The sequence below is a fragment of the Plecotus auritus genome, assembly GCF_963455305.1.
Source record: "Plecotus auritus genome assembly, chromosome: 9".
Lineage (NCBI taxonomy): Eukaryota > Metazoa > Chordata > Mammalia > Chiroptera > Vespertilionidae > Plecotus > Plecotus auritus.
This window is the reverse complement of record NC_137783.1, coordinates 1,693,976-1,708,450: the sequence shown is the minus strand read 5'-3', so window position 1 is coordinate 1,708,450 and position 14,475 is coordinate 1,693,976. Positions and strand designations below refer to the sequence as shown.

Below are 14,475 nucleotides of genomic sequence, written 5' to 3'. Positions count from 1 at the left end.
TGGCTCCCAGCGGGCGCGCCCAGCTCCAATTTGCTTCTTGTGAAGGCGGGTCTCCAACCTGTAACACAAGCCTCCAGCCCCCTCCAGTGCTGAGTGGGGAAGCGGCCCCAGCAGGGCAGTTCCCTGGCCGGGGTCCGGTGCCTGGGGGGCGGGGAGGGTTGGAGGCAGTTGCTGGGATGGCGATACTCCCTCACCTGCCTCCCAGGCCCAGCCCAGCGCGGTTGGAGCGGGGAAAGGGAGGGAAGGGCGGGGCCGGCCCCCCTGCGCTGGCCCGCCCCGCGCCTGGCGGGTCCCTGCCCGCCCCTTGCCCGGCCCAGCCCAGCCCAGCCCAGTGGGCCGGTCACACGCGCCACCGGCCGGCAGCTTCCCAGCCCCGTGCGCCCCGCTGCAGTGCCGGGCGCCCCTGCCCCGCGCCGCCCCCCGCACGCCCTGCGCTCCCAGCCACCGAGACCCTGCCCAGCGCGCGGGGTGCAGTGGGCATGGCCCGCTGGAGGCCCGCCACGCTGGCGCTCGCCCTCGCGCTCCTGAAGGTGGCCCTGCCGGGGGCTGGGGCCCAGGGCGCGGCCCTCGAGGACCCCGGCTACTCCGTGCAGGAGACCTGGAGCCAAGAGCCCTACTACGCGCGCGGGGAGCCCGAGCCCGAGCCCTTCTCCCCGCGGCTGCCCGCGGGGACCCTGGAGGAGGCGCAGGAGCCGCACCCACCCGCGCCCAGGCCGCCCAAGAAGGCGCCCAAGGCCAGGAAGGAGCCCAAGAGGGAGAAGCCGGCCCCGGAGACGCCTCCGCCGGGTAAGGGGCGCGCTGCGCGGGCGGCGAGGGGGCGCCCATGGCCCTGCGCTTCCCGAGGGGGGGCGCCGAGTCTGCGGGGGACAGGCCTGCTGGCTTCCGGGGCCCCTGCCTCTGGGATGAGAGGGCCCTGGAGCCGCCTCCTCGCTGCCCCCCAGCCTTTGGAGAGCCTGTACTGCGCACCCCGTGGCCCCTCGCAGTTCCCGGGAACTTAAACCTCACGGGCACCTGACTGGGCGAGGCAGAGCAGTTGGGCAGCTGCCCAGGGAGTGGGGTACGCCTTGCGCCAAATGTGAGGTGCACTGAGCGCGGGGCCTCCTGCCCGACACCCCCCTCCTCCGCCTCCCTCTCAGCCTCCCCACAGGGCGCTGTCTTGAGGGTGAATTTCTGATTTGGGGGTGGGAACAGCTGGTGGGTTTGGGCACCGTGGCCTCGGGGGACAGCCCGTGTCCCTCCTCAACTGCCTCCCCACCTCCTGTTCTGGGGGCCCCCATCCTCCGCGCGGCTGAGGGTGGCAGGGGCCTTGCTGGGAGCCGGGGCAGCCGGGTCCTGGTGCCCGGGGAAGAGGGCAGCCCGGGATGCGGTGCCTGCCCTGCACCCCTCTCTCCACCCTCTGGTACCCCCACTCTCCAGCCCCGTCTCGGGGAAAGACTTCCATCCCGTGTCTCACGCTCCTCGCGAGGGGGCCCTCTCCATGGTGCCCAGGGTTTGGGGCCAATGGCACAGGCTGTGTCCTCATGGTCCAAGGCTGGGGAGCCAGCGCCCCAGGCCACGTTCTTGGCGATCGGCGAGGGGCCCCTCACAGCCCCCACACACATGGAAGGGGGGAATCCCGGGTTTGGTTAGACCAGTGGTCGGCAAACCGCGGCTCGCGAGCCACATGCGGCCCTTTGGCCCCTTGAATGCGGCTCTTCCACAAAATACCATGGCCTGGGCGAGTCTATTTTGAAGAAGTGGCGTTAGAAGAAGTTTAAGTTTAAAAAATTTGGCTCTCCAAAGAAATGTCAATCGTTGTCCTGTTGGTATTGGGCTCTGTTGACTGATGAGTTTGCCGACCACCGGGTTAGACAGTTCAGGAAGGTCTGTGGCGAGGCCGGGAGGGGGAGGTGGAGACTCAGCTCCTGCCCCGTGGACCCGTGTCCGCAGCCCCTGTGCACGTGCTGGGGCGGGGCTGCCCCTGAACTTCAGGTCCAGGCACCTCCGTGAATCAGCGGGCAGGTCTGGGGGTTGTGTCGCCCTGGCCAGAGCCGTCCAGAGGTCCCAGTGGTTCCTGCGGCTGCTGAGCGCTGGCTGTGGAGAAGGTGCGTGGAACGGGAGTGGGGAGACGCTCATATTTGCAGGACAGCCACCGGGACCCCTCGGCGCCGTGGGGTAAGCGTCTCGGGGAACCCTCCCGCGGCCCCGAGTGGGCGTCTGGGTGACTTTACAGACCAGGAAGCCGGGCTCTGACAGGTCAGCCGCTCGCAGTCAGTGGCCTGGAGGTTTGTGTTTTCCAGCACAAGGCCTCCTTTTGTTCTGTCATCTGCATCCAATTTGCATGTGTTTATCTTACTTCAGGGGAAGACACGCATGTTGTCTGGTGTTTACTGGGGCTGGGGGTTGGGGGGGTGGAAGGAACCCCAGACGGAGAGTCTGAGGACAGCACGGAGCACCCAGGTCTGGGCTGGGCCTCAGCTCCCTGGCCTCCCAGCCTCCTCCTCTGCAAGTAGGAAGATGGGCTGCCACCTCACGTTACTCTGCTGATTGTTCTAGAAGCTTCTCCACAAACCTCCCAGCGTGTGCTATCCTTCATTTGCTCTGCAGGTCTGTCCCGGGAACCTGCTCAGCACAGGGTGCAGATGTGCTGAGGGGCTGACCCCCAAACTGGAAACAGGTCCAGGCTCGGCTCAGACACTCAGCTCGGGGCCTCCCGGGGGGCTGCCTCGGGCCGCCATGTTTCTAAGGGGTTGTGAGGGGCTTTGTAGAGCACCCCCAACGATGACAAGCAAAGCGTGACATTTATCACAGACTTTCAACTCCTATCCTGTTGGGGGGGTGCCTTTGGCCAATACAATCCTTCACCCTGGACCCCAAGGCGGGGGAGACTGGGTTAAGAATGACCTTGAGCCTGGCCCGTCTGTCTCAGGGGTTGAGCATCAACCCGTGAACGAGGAGGTCATGGTCTGCTTTCCAGCCAGGGCACACGCCCGGGTTGTGGGCACATCCCCAGTAGGGGGCGTGCAGGAGGCAGCTCATCAATGGTTCTCTGTCATTATTAATGCTTCTGTCGCTCTCCTTCTCCCTGCCTCTCTGTTAAATCAGTAAAAGCATATTCAAAAAAGAATGACCTTGATTTGGGGAGCCAGGGACAGTTTTGTGCAGTGACAGTGTGTTGGCAGAAGTCATTTTTCCCACTGGAAGTGGTGGCTGCAGGTCTGTGCTGCTCCTGATGTAAGAGAAGCGCTGGTGTCTGCACTGCGCCGTGTCAGAAGCAGGTGGCATGATATCTTAGACAGGACTTACTTATGGGGGGAGCAGGGACGCGGGGCCCGGCTGGGGTGTGTAAGGGGAACTTCAGGACGCGTCTTCGCTGGTGGGGGGCGCCGGCTGGGGGGTGTAAGGGGGACTTCAGGACGCGTCTTCGCTGGTGGGGGGCGCCGGCCCCGTCTCAGCTGCTCTCTAGCTCGGAGGCGGGTGAGAGGCCAGGTTCCGCTGAGTAAGAGGGTGAGGGCCTCTGTAACCTACCGAGACGCCGGCCAAGTGCTTTGTCTTTGCGGATGATGGGTGTCTTCCCGGAGGCCCTTGCGTGAAGGTCGGGCTCGAGGGGAGGAGGCAGGCAACTGTTCGAGACCGAGCGGCAGGGAGTTCGGTCTTCACGTCACAGAAAGGCTGGCTCAGCAGCCGGGCCCGGGTGTGACTGTGTGTGAGTCTCGGCTCCGACCGTGGCCGCGCTCTCACCCCACAGACAAGTGCAGTGGGCCACGTGCCGACTCCTGGCGGGCGGGGACCGCCGGACCCTTAGGTGAAGTGGGAGCGGTGCAGTTTTGCAGGAGTGGCTGATCGCCAGAGAGGCAGAGCTCTGCTGGACTGAGTAGCCCTGAATCTTTAAAAATTGTTAAGTTTTAATCTAGAATGATAAAAGCGTAATATGCTAATTAGACCGGGTGTCCTTCCGGACATCCTTCCGGATGAATCCAGGGCTGTGAGGGAAGCCCGGGATTGGGTGCCAGAGGGAAGCCGGTGCCGGCAGCTGGGGGAAGGAAGGCCTGCTCTTGCACGAATTTCATGCATCAGGCCTCTAGTTTTGAAATAATTAGACTCACCGAAAATTGCAAAAGCCAGTCAGGGAGGTCGTGTGTGTGTGTGTGTGTGTGTGTGTGTGTGTGTGTATGTGTGTGTGTGAGTGTGTGTGTGAGAGTGTGTGTGTGAGAGTGTGTGTGTATGTGTGAGTGTGTGTGTTAGAGTGTGTGTGTGAGTGTGTGTGAGTGTGTATGACTGTGTATGACTGTGAGTGTGTGTGTGTGTGTTAGAGTGTGTGTGTGAGTGTGTGAGTGTGTGAGTGTGTGTGAGTATGTGTGTGAGTGTGTGTGAGTGTGTGAGTGTGCGTGTGAGAGTGTGTGTGTGTGTTAGAGTGTGTGTGTGAGTGTGTGAGTGTGTGTGTTAGAGTGTGTGTGTGTGTGAGTGTGTGTGTGTGAGTGTTAGTGTGTGTGAGTGTGTGAGTGTGTGTGTTAGAGTGTGTGTGTGTGTGAGTGTGTGTGTGTGAGTGTTAGAGTGTGTGTGTGAGAGTGTGTGAGTGTGTGTGTGTGAGAGTGTGTGTGTGTGTGTGTGTGAGTGTGTATGACTGTGTGAGTGTGTGTGTGTGTGTTAGAGTGTGTGTGAGTGTGTGTGAGAGTGAGTGTGTGTGTGTGTGAGTGTGTGTGTGAGTGTGTGTGTGTGAGTGTGTGTGAGTGTGTGTGTGTGTGTGTGAGTGTGTGTGAGAATGTGTGTGAGTGTGTGTGTGTGAGTGTGTATGACTGTGTGAGTGTGTGTGTGAGTGAGTGTGTGTGTGTGAGTGTGTGTGAGTGTGTGAGTGTGTATGACTGTGTGAGTGTGTGAGTGTTAGAGTGTGTGTGAGAGTGTGAGTGTGTGTGTGTGAGTGTGTATGACTGTGTGTGTGTGTGAGTGTTAGAGTGTGTGTGTGTGTGTGAGAGTGTGTGTGAGTGTGTGTGTGAGAGTGTGTGTGAGTGTGTGTGTGAGTGTGTGTGTGAGAGTGAGTGTGTGTGAGTGTGTGTGTGTGAGAGTGTGTGTGAGTGTGCGTGTGAGTGTGTGTGAGTGTGTGTGTGAGAGTGTGTGTGTGTGTGAGTGTGTGTGTGTGAGAGAGTGTGTGTGAGTGTGTGTGAGAGAGTGTGTGTGTGTGAGTGTGTGTGAGTGTGTGTGTGTGAGTGTGTGTGTGTGTGTGTGTGTGTGTGAGTGTGTGTGTGTGTGTGTGTGTGTGTGAGTGTAGTTCTCTGAATTGCCCTACACATGCAGGTGTGTGGAACCACCACCTTCAGGACCCAGGCCTGTGGGCCCTTTTCTGAGGTGTGGGGGACTCCTGAGTCCTCCTTGCGAACATGGATGCCTCCCGGACCTGCAGGGCTTGGAGGAGACCCCGGTGTCGTGGTGTGTGCGGCTCGGCCAGTCCCCGATGAGCTTCCTTCCACGCCGCCTCGGCGCTCCGGGGTCTGCTTCGTTGGGCCTTGGGCGGCAGTGTCTTCTCGGGCGAGAGGGAGGGCAAGGGTTAGGAGGACGTTGTAGCGATTCCTGTATGTCTCTTAGCAGCAATCACAGTGCTTTCAGCACACGTAAGTGGGGACAAGGGATCTTTTAAAATATATATATGTTTTTATTGATTTCAGAGAGGAAGGGAGAGGGAGAGGGAGAGATAGAAACATCGGTGATGAGAGAGAATCATTGATGGGCTGCCTCCTGCACGCCCCCTACTGGGGATCGAGCCCGCAACCCAGGCACGTGCCCTTGACCAGAATCGAACCCGGGACCTTCAGTCCACAGGCTGACGCTCTATCCACTGAGCCAAACCAGCTAGGGCAAGAGATCTTATATCATGATATTATGTGTTCACTTGAAGAGTTAAACCCAAAGTGGTTTGACCTGATCAACTCCCTACAAAATTCCAAGGGAAAGGATATTTTATTAAAAACAAATAAAAAAGAAGTTATTTCATACACATCAGCAAAGAGCTTTCAAGACAGCACCTCTCTTTCCACAACGTTCTCCAAAGTCAGCAATTCCTGCTGGCAGCCCCCTGCCTGGCCGTGGCTTGGAGACCAGGGCTGGGGCCGGGAAAGAAGGGGGCACCCGGTGTTTGGCGAGCTGGCGTGGAGGCTGTGCTTCTGAGAAATAGTCACGGTGCTTCCGTGTGCCAGGAGCATGCACGCTGCCAGGTCTCACGGTGGGCGATGCCCTCGGTGCCCGGCGGTGGCAGCCTGGGCGGGGAGCCTGCATTTTGGAGGCGAGGTCTCTGCTGGATGTTCCTGGGGCCGCGGAGCCTCGCTCGCAGGCTTGGAGTTTGCAGCAATGGCTCTGCCCTCTGAGACCTTCTCAGACCCCCTGAGGTCATGAAAGCCATGACTCTGGGGTGTCTGTGGATGGCCACCCCCAAGGGCTGATGGCCCCCGCTGGCTGGCGTCCAGCCCACTACTCGTGTGGGCACATGGATGGCGGGTGTGCTACATTACCTTCAATGCTAAGTTAAGGCGCTCATGTCACAGATTGTTATGGAAGAGCCCGTCCTTGCAGGACACGTGTGGGTATTTGGCACATTCCGCTCAGGATCCAGAGAGCTGGGATCAAAATTCTGCTCCATCACCTCGGGCACGTGTGGCTTCTCCACGCCTCGGGCTGCGGACCGTGACACGGGAATGATGAGAAGCACACTTCCCGGGGTGGTGGGAGGTCAGGCGGGTCACCAGCAGCCTCCCTGTCTTTGGAGGGCTGTTCAGAGGCACTTCCTCTTCAGTTCCCCAGGGTCCCCGGCCGGGCGAGTCCCAGAGGGCCGTGTTCAGCACGCAGCCTGTGTTACAGGCGTTTCCTCCTCCATGTCTCTGTTCCTTCATTTCGTGAACTCACCTCCCAGAGACGCGCCAGCTCCAAGGCCTGGTCTCAGGCTGTTTCCAGGCTGAACCCAAACTGAGACAGGCAAGTGCCAACGGTGCCCGCACAGTCCTGGGCACATCCCCACCCGCTGCTGTGAGGGGTGGTTCTTTCTTTAAAGAGTTCCACACTGGTTGCCAGTTAGAAAGGCGGCAACGGCTGCACAGAGGCCGGGGTGCCCTGGGTCCCTGATGGAGACCACACCTTCCTCACAGAAGCTCGCCCAGAGGAGGGTGGAGGCTGATGGGGAAGACAGAGGAGGAGGGGTGGGAGGGCTTTTGGCTGATTGATGGGCTGGTTGGTTGGTTGGTTGGCTGGTTGATTGGCTGGCTGGTTGGTTGTTGGTTGGTTGGTTGATTAGTTGGTTGGTTGTTTGATTAGCTGGTTGGTTGATTAGTTGGTTGATTGGTTGGTTGATTGGTTGATTGGCTGCTTGGTTGATTGGTTGATTAGTTGATCAGTTGGTCGGTTGGTTGGTTGATTGGTTGGTTGGTTGGTTGGTTGATTAGCTGGTTGGTTGATTAGTTGGTTGATTGGTTGGTTGATTGGTTGATTGGCTGGTTGGTTGATTGGTTGATTAGTAGTTGGTTGGCTGGTTGATTGGCTAGTTGGTTGATTAGTTGGTTGGTTGGTTGATTAGCTGGTTGGTTGATTAGTTGGTTGATTGGTTGGTTGATTGGCTGGTTGGTTGATTGGTTGATTAGTTAGTTGGTTGGCTGGTTGATTGGCTAGTTGGTTGATTAGTTGGTTGATTGGTGGATTAGCTGGTTGGTTGATTAGTTGGTTGATTGGTTGGTTGATTGGTTGATTGGTTGATTAGTTGGTTGATTGGTTGATTGGTTGGTTGATTAGTTGATTGGTTGGTTGGTTGATCAGTTGATTGGTTGGTTGGTTGGTTGATAGCTTGGTTGATTTTGGTGTAGCCCTCGTGAAAGGCTTAGAAAATTGCAGTGGTATCTCCACCTCCACCCCAGACCATCCAGGTGACTGAGTAATAGAAGCAAGTACCTCATTCAACCACTCAGCCTCCTTTCAGGATTCACTGGATCCCCAGGGAAACCTGTTTCCGAGGGAGCTTAGTCTCAGAACTGGATAAGGACACAGGCTATTCCCTCCCCATCCTGGCCCTTTTGCTAACACCCCCTGGAGCTCGAGTTTGCAGCCACCATCATTTAGGATTTTCACGGTCACCTTCTGGCTCTCATGTGTGAGGTTCTCTGCAGACGTGCATGATGGCAGGGCTCTAGGAAGCTGTCGTCATCGTCTGTCTCGATGCCCGAGGCTGCATCTCTGGGACGCTCCTGAGAACCCCTTTGCCTGGGGAAGGCCTCCCTCCTGTGTGCGTTCCAGGAGCTGAAGGCCTGGGCCGAGCCCTTCGCCAGCGGGAGTGCAGACGCTGTTGGGCTGGAATTTCCTGGGGAAATGCAAAAGGCAGCGAAGAATTTGTCAGTTTCTGGGGTTTGCTACTGGAAGCTCCTTGTATATATCGAGAAAAGCCTTTCTCATAAACCCAGAATAGACACGGGCCCGGGCTGGCAACTCCATTTTGCTACTTTTAAGGAATTCAGCTTTGTCACGCAGCCCAGATGGAGATGTTGATTTAATCTGGCTCCTTCTCTCTCCACTTGGCTCTCTTCTTTCATCTGGACGGAGCATGTGGTGCCTTCCTTGCTGGGAAGGACCTCGAGGGGAGTCAGACTCCAGCTCTGCCCGGCTCTGTGGGTGCCCTGGGGTGGGTCTCCCCCATCTGAGCCTCAGTGTCCCCACCTGTGACATTACATTCACGGTCAGCCCCCGCCCTGGCGGGCACCTGCCAGGATGGGATGCTATAATCTATGTGCATGCCTCATGACGGTGAGTCACACTCCGCATGCTGTCTGTTGGCTTTTCAGCAGCTGGAATGGTGCTCTGTGATGGGAGGGGCTCCATCATAATATTAATGATGAGCAGATGGAAGCTGTCTTTTAAAATATATTTTTATTGATTTCAGAAAGGAAGGGAGAGGGAGAGAGAGAGAGAGAAACATTAATGATGAGAGAGAATCATTGATCGGCTGCCTCCTGCCCCACATTGGGGATCTATCCCATAACCTAGGCACGTGTTCTGACCGGGAATCCAACCGTGACCTCCTGGTTCATAGGTCGACGCTCAACCACTGAGCCACCGGAAGCTGTCCTACTCAGTGGTGACCGAGGCAGGCTCTGCCCGGAGCCCTGGATGTGGGTTATGTGTTGCTGGTTCCTCCCTGTAACTGCCATCCAGTTAGTTACAGGCGGGCCCTGTGTGCCCCTGTTTACTGAGGAGGGGGCAGGCCATGGAGAGGTGAAGGGGTCACTGAGGATTCAATTGCTCAGGGTGGTGGCGGCACCTGGAGCTTCCAGAGGGTGGCTGGGCCCTGCCTGTTGTCTCCGCCCCTTTGTCTCCACACATCCCCGGCGACGCAGGCTCTCAGCGGTTGTAGCACATGCGCCCACATCGGGCCCTTCCGTGGATCCCCGGAGCCAAGGAGGGATGTTTGGGTCCTGGATGGGGACCCGGCGTGTGGGAGGCGAGGCTGAGGATGTGGCCGGGGCTGAGCTCTGGACTCCCCCTCCCACGGCCCCTGGAGGCTGCGGCAGAGAGGAGGCAGGGAGCGCCCACATTCTTCCCCAGAACCCCGCTGTCCCCTCACGTAGTCTGTGACTCTTCCCCGCTCATGTCTAATCTTTCTGCCAAGTCAGGCTCCGCGTTCTCAGAAGTCCTGGCACCGGTTTTGCCCACAATCGAGGTCTCACGGACCCTCGGCCGGGCTCTTGGGAAGAGGCCACCTCTGGAGGCCACTGGCCTTGACATTTCTACCCACAGACCTGGCCCCAAGGCCCAGGGGGCTCGGGCTGAGGCCGGACACACCCAGGTCGGCAGCCTCTCTCCCTGCCTCTCCGGGTGCTCGGTATCAACTCCCTCGGCCGGAGGGGACGCTTCATGTGGCGCCTTTTCAGTTCATGGGAAGATGGGAGACGCTCCATCACCCGAGAATAGGATGGGGTGGGTGGGGGTTGCCCTTAGCTGGGCCCAGTGTTTGAAGATCTGTGTTTTGCTTGCGAAGCACATCTCCCCCTTTGGTGACAGGGGAACCGTCGGAAATGATTTCATTGACTGGCACGACCCGCTGGCTGGTTCGGTGCCTCGGTTTGCTGTAGGAAGTCCACGTGGGTCTCTTTCTCCGCAGAGCCGCCTCTTGTTTTCGTCTGTTTGGTCATCCATGACTCATTCGTTCACTCATTCATTCATCACAGCCAGTTATCTACCAGGTTCTGGAGACGGCATGAGCAAAACCAGACCCACAAACAGACCAACCGGCGTCACACGTGTGTGCTGACGCTACACAGCACGGGGTGCAGGGCTTGGGGGGGGGGGGGTGTTGCTGGCGCCCACGTGGCCCTCTTCTGCAGGTGCACGCGTCCCCGGCTGCTGGGGTCCCAGCTGAGCTGGCTCACGGCTGCTCCTTCGCTGGAAGGAGGGTCCAGCCCCCTTCCCAACTGGTTGGTCTGTGGCCAGAGGCCCGCCAGCAGGAGGAAGCAGCCCCTGGTCTCCAGAGGGTGGGGGACACCTGTGTGTGGCTCCTGCCCCAGAGCTGCCCGGGGACCAGGCTGAGTCAGAGCCAGCGGCCACAGGCCTTGCTCAGCCCCCTCCTGCCCCCTCCGCCTCCTCTGTCCGCTTCACCCCCTCCGCCTGCTCTGCCCCCGCCCCTCAAGCCCGGCCTCAGTGCCCCACCTGCACCCCAGTCTCTGCTCAGAGGCCTCTGGCCCTCAGACAGGTGCTGGCCGAGCCCTCACTTGACCAGGGAGTGCGGGCAGCCTCTCGGGGCCTGGGAGTGGAGGCGGAGCAGCGGTCAGTTAGGGGAGAGGAGGGAAGGCGGAGGGGGAGGAAGTGATCACTGGGGGGGGGGGGGGGCGGGGGGCGGGGGGAGGCAGGGCCTGTGGTGAAAGGAGCCGTGTTTCCGGAGGAGACGGAGGAACCTTGAGAGGAGCTGCCGGCCTGCGCGGCCGCCTCGTGCCCACAGCCCGGGCCTCGGAGGGCGAGGAGGGAGCGGCCCTCGGGGGGGGGGGGGGCGGGGGGGGAAATTCAAGCTCTGGGCCCAGCAGGCCCCATTCCAGCTCCCTTCGGTCAGATGGACACGGTGTCAGCTCTGGGTCCCGGGAGGTCCAAGGTGCAGGCTTAGACGGTACCGCTGCGTGTGCCTTGGGCTAGCGGGCTCTTCCTGGGTTCACCCCACAGCCTCCTCTCCTCTAACAGGGAGCACCTCAGTGTCCGGGCAGGGCATCGCTGGGGCCGGGGGTGGGGGCAGAGGTGGGCGGGGGGCAGAGGTGGGTAGGGGGAGGGGACAGAGGTGGGTAGGGGGAGGGGACAGAGGTGGGTAGGGGGAGGGGGCAGAGGTGGGAAGGGGGAAGGGGTGGGGAGGGGGAGGGGATAGAGATGGGGAGGGGGAAGGGGGGCAGAGGTGGGGAGGGGGGCAGAGGTGGGGAGGGGGAGGGGGCAGAGGTGGGGAGGGGGCAGAGGGCAGAGGTGGGGAGGGGACAGAGGGGGGAGGGGGCAGAGGTGGGGAGGGACAGAGGGGGGAGGGGGCAGAGGTGGGGAGGGGGCAGAGGGCAGAGGTGGGGAGGGGACAGAGGGGGGAGGGGGCAGAGGTGGGGAGGGGGCAGAAGGGGGAGGGGGCAGAGGTGGGGAGGGGACAGAGGGGGGAGGGGGCAGAGGTGGGGACGGCTGCTCTGCCAAAGAGGAGCCCTCGCCCCTGGGACGACGCTCACACGTGTGGAAGCAGACGTTCTATCTCTTTTTAGGTAAAAGCAGCAGCAGAAGAGGCGTGAGAACCAAGAGCCCTGAGAAGGCTGCCAGCGATGAGCACAGCGTCCCCGAGGCCCCCGGGGAGGCTGGGGCGGGTAAGCAGGGGGGGGCCCCCGGGGAGGCTGGGGCGGGTAAGCGGGGGGAGGGGGGGGGCCCGGGGAGGTCAGGGTTGGTAAGAGGGCCCCGGGGAGGTCGGGGTGGGTAAGCGGGGGCCCCGGGGAGCCGCAGGTTCCCGTGAGGGCCCTGGTGTGGGGCTGCCTCTTCCCAAGCCCCACGTGGGGGGGGGGTCGGCGGGGGGGACCTTCCCGCCTCGCTCTCCTCCGGGTGCACAGGGCCCACAGCCAGGGTCCCCGTCACTGCTGAGTGTCCCGGGCTCCTGAGTCCCCGCAGGCCCCGCCCCGCCTCCCAGGACAACACCGGGGCCTTTGGTTTCGCGAGGGGCCTGTAGCCGCCCCAGCTTGGCTGTGCGCGTCCTATCCCCCCCCACGTCCCCCCCAGACCCAGGCCCCCGGGGCCGAGCCAGTCCACCTGGAAGCTGAGGCATCTTGCGGCCTCGCTGCCACGAACACGCATCGGTCGTCGCCTGCCTCCCGCAGGGTGGACCGGCCATCAGCCCTAGGCTCCAGGCACACTCTGCCCACGGTCCTGTGACCGTCACCGGTTTACCTCTTACCGTCGCCAGCGATGGCTGCCCGGCCGCACTGCCTGGCTGTGTGGTCAGGGCAGCGACCTCCCTCCCTCCCCCCTCCCTCCCTCCCATCGTCAGAAAGTGGCCGCGTGGCCGCCCGCCCCGTGCGCCCGGCCGGAGCCATGAACACGCGGGTCCTAGACTCGCATCTGCTCGGTCGCGTCGCATACGAGGCTGCTCCTGATCGGTTGGTTCTGGGAACCTCACGGACAAGCACAGGCAGCTGATTTTCCCAAAAGTCACGTGGGATGTGGCAAACCGCATGGCGTTTCCGCAAAAGCTTAAAATCCCTTTGGACCCAGCGACCCCCTTCCAGGAGGCGCGCCCAAGAAAGGAGAACCCCGTCAGGGCGCGTGCGGGCGCCGTGTTCACGGCAGCACCACCTCCACCTGCGGCCGCTGAGGCCCCAACAGCCCCGGGCGGCATCGGGCGAGCGGTGAAAAGCTGCGGTGACGGGGGACAGCGCTCCCAGAACGGAGCCTCTGCGGCCCGGACGGCGCCCTGTCTCCAGTGGGGGGCGGTGGGGGGGGCGGCGTCTCAGGGTCTCTTTGATGGGGGTTAGAGGGCGCTGAGATAAGGCTGCAGGGTCCCTCCTTTCCCAAGACCCCGAGGGAGCACGCCCTCTGGGAGCCAGTGGCCTCTGAGCCGGCCAGGGAGCCCTGCAGACACTTTCCCTCCGCCCCCCGAGGAAGCTACCCCCACCCTCGTCCATCCAAGGGAACCCCAGGTGAGCCCAGTGAAGGGAAGGATGCCTGAGTCAGGGTTCCTGGCTGTACGGCTCACGTTGAGGTGCTGTGAGCTGGTCCCGGGGGGCCCTCGAGGCGGAAGCATCCCGGCCGGTTCCAGGAGGGGACCAGCTCACAGCACCTCAACGTGAGCCACACGGGAAGGATCCTTCATCGGAAACAGCCGCAGACAGTGGCGTGGACAGCCACGGAGAGGGGGTGTCCGAGCAGGTCGCCCAGAGTGGAGACTGGCATAATGTTGGCAATTGATCGCCAGGATTTATCCAGAAACGCTGGGCATGCAGGAGGGGGGTGCGGCAATGACGGGGAGCTCAGGGGGGCGGGGGGGGGTAGAGAATGAAAAGGCACGTGGCCAGGCTTAGAAAACCGGAAGCTGGCCCCTTTCCTCCTCTGTCCTGGTTTGTAACGAGCCTGTCCTTCCAGGGTGCCCGCCCCTCGGCCTGGAGGCCTTAAAAGTCACCGACTTCCAGCTCCACGCGTCCACCGTGAAGCGCTACGGCCTGGGCGCGCACCGCGGGCGGCTCAACATCCAGGTACCGGCCGGGAGGGGCCCGATCGCACGCCGCTCGCTCTGGCCGTGGACCACCCGCACGACCTTTAACCTGCACCGGGCCAGCCTGGCTGGTGTGGCTCAGCAGTTAGAGCGTCAGCCTGTGGACCGAAGGGTGGTGGTTCGATTCCCGGCCAAGGGCACCTACCTCAGTCGCAGGTCCGTCCCGACCGTTTGTCAGGCACATGCAGGAGGCAGCCAGTCGATGTGTCTCCCTCCCCTCGAGGTGTCTCTCTCTCTCTCTCTCTCTCTCTCTCTCCCCCCTCTCTCTAAAATGCCCATGGGAGAAATGTCCTCGGGGACGGGGACTGTGAAAGTAAGGTGCACTGACCCTAATGCTCACAGGGGGCGGCCTTGCTGACCTCAGCTTAGAGTCGGCCCTGAGACCGGGTCGCCGTCTTCCCCGAGGGCTACTCCGCGCAAGGATGCTGTTCCTCCTCGGTGCTCGCTGCCCCGCCCTCGCTGGGCCACACGGGAGCCGGAGGCTGGTGGAGGGATGGGTGATCGCTTCCCGGCCACCTCTGCTGCCTCCTTGTCCTTCACCCCAGAGAGGCCCCGGCTGGGTGGAGAGCACGCTCCCGGGGCCCCAGGTCTGCGGACACGCGCCGCCCGTAGCGAGGATGGCCTCGGGCGGAGGGAAAGCACTTGGGTGCCGGTTGCCCCCACGGGACCTCTTTTTCCCTCGGTGGCACGTCGCCTGCCCGAGGCCTCGGACAGACCCTCGCCCCGGCTCGCGGGTGTGGGGAGGCTGCTCGGTGGCTGTCCCCGCCCTG

General features: G+C 61.6%; 1 protein-coding gene across 1 annotated transcript in view; it reads left to right on the top strand.

Annotated features, from left to right (window-relative positions):
* The first annotated feature begins 321 nt into the window (after positions 1–321).
* Positions 322–14,475, top strand: part of CPXM2 (carboxypeptidase X, M14 family member 2) — a 57,675-nt gene continuing 43,521 nt past the window's right edge. Inside the window, exons 1-3 of the mRNA XM_080642028.1 lie at positions 322–786; positions 11,715–11,813; positions 13,576–13,685. Coding sequence (XP_080498154.1) covers positions 480–786; positions 11,715–11,813; positions 13,576–13,685 — 516 coding nt within the window. The 5' untranslated portion in view covers positions 322–479. The remainder of the gene's footprint in view (positions 787–11,714; positions 11,814–13,575; positions 13,686–14,475) is intronic.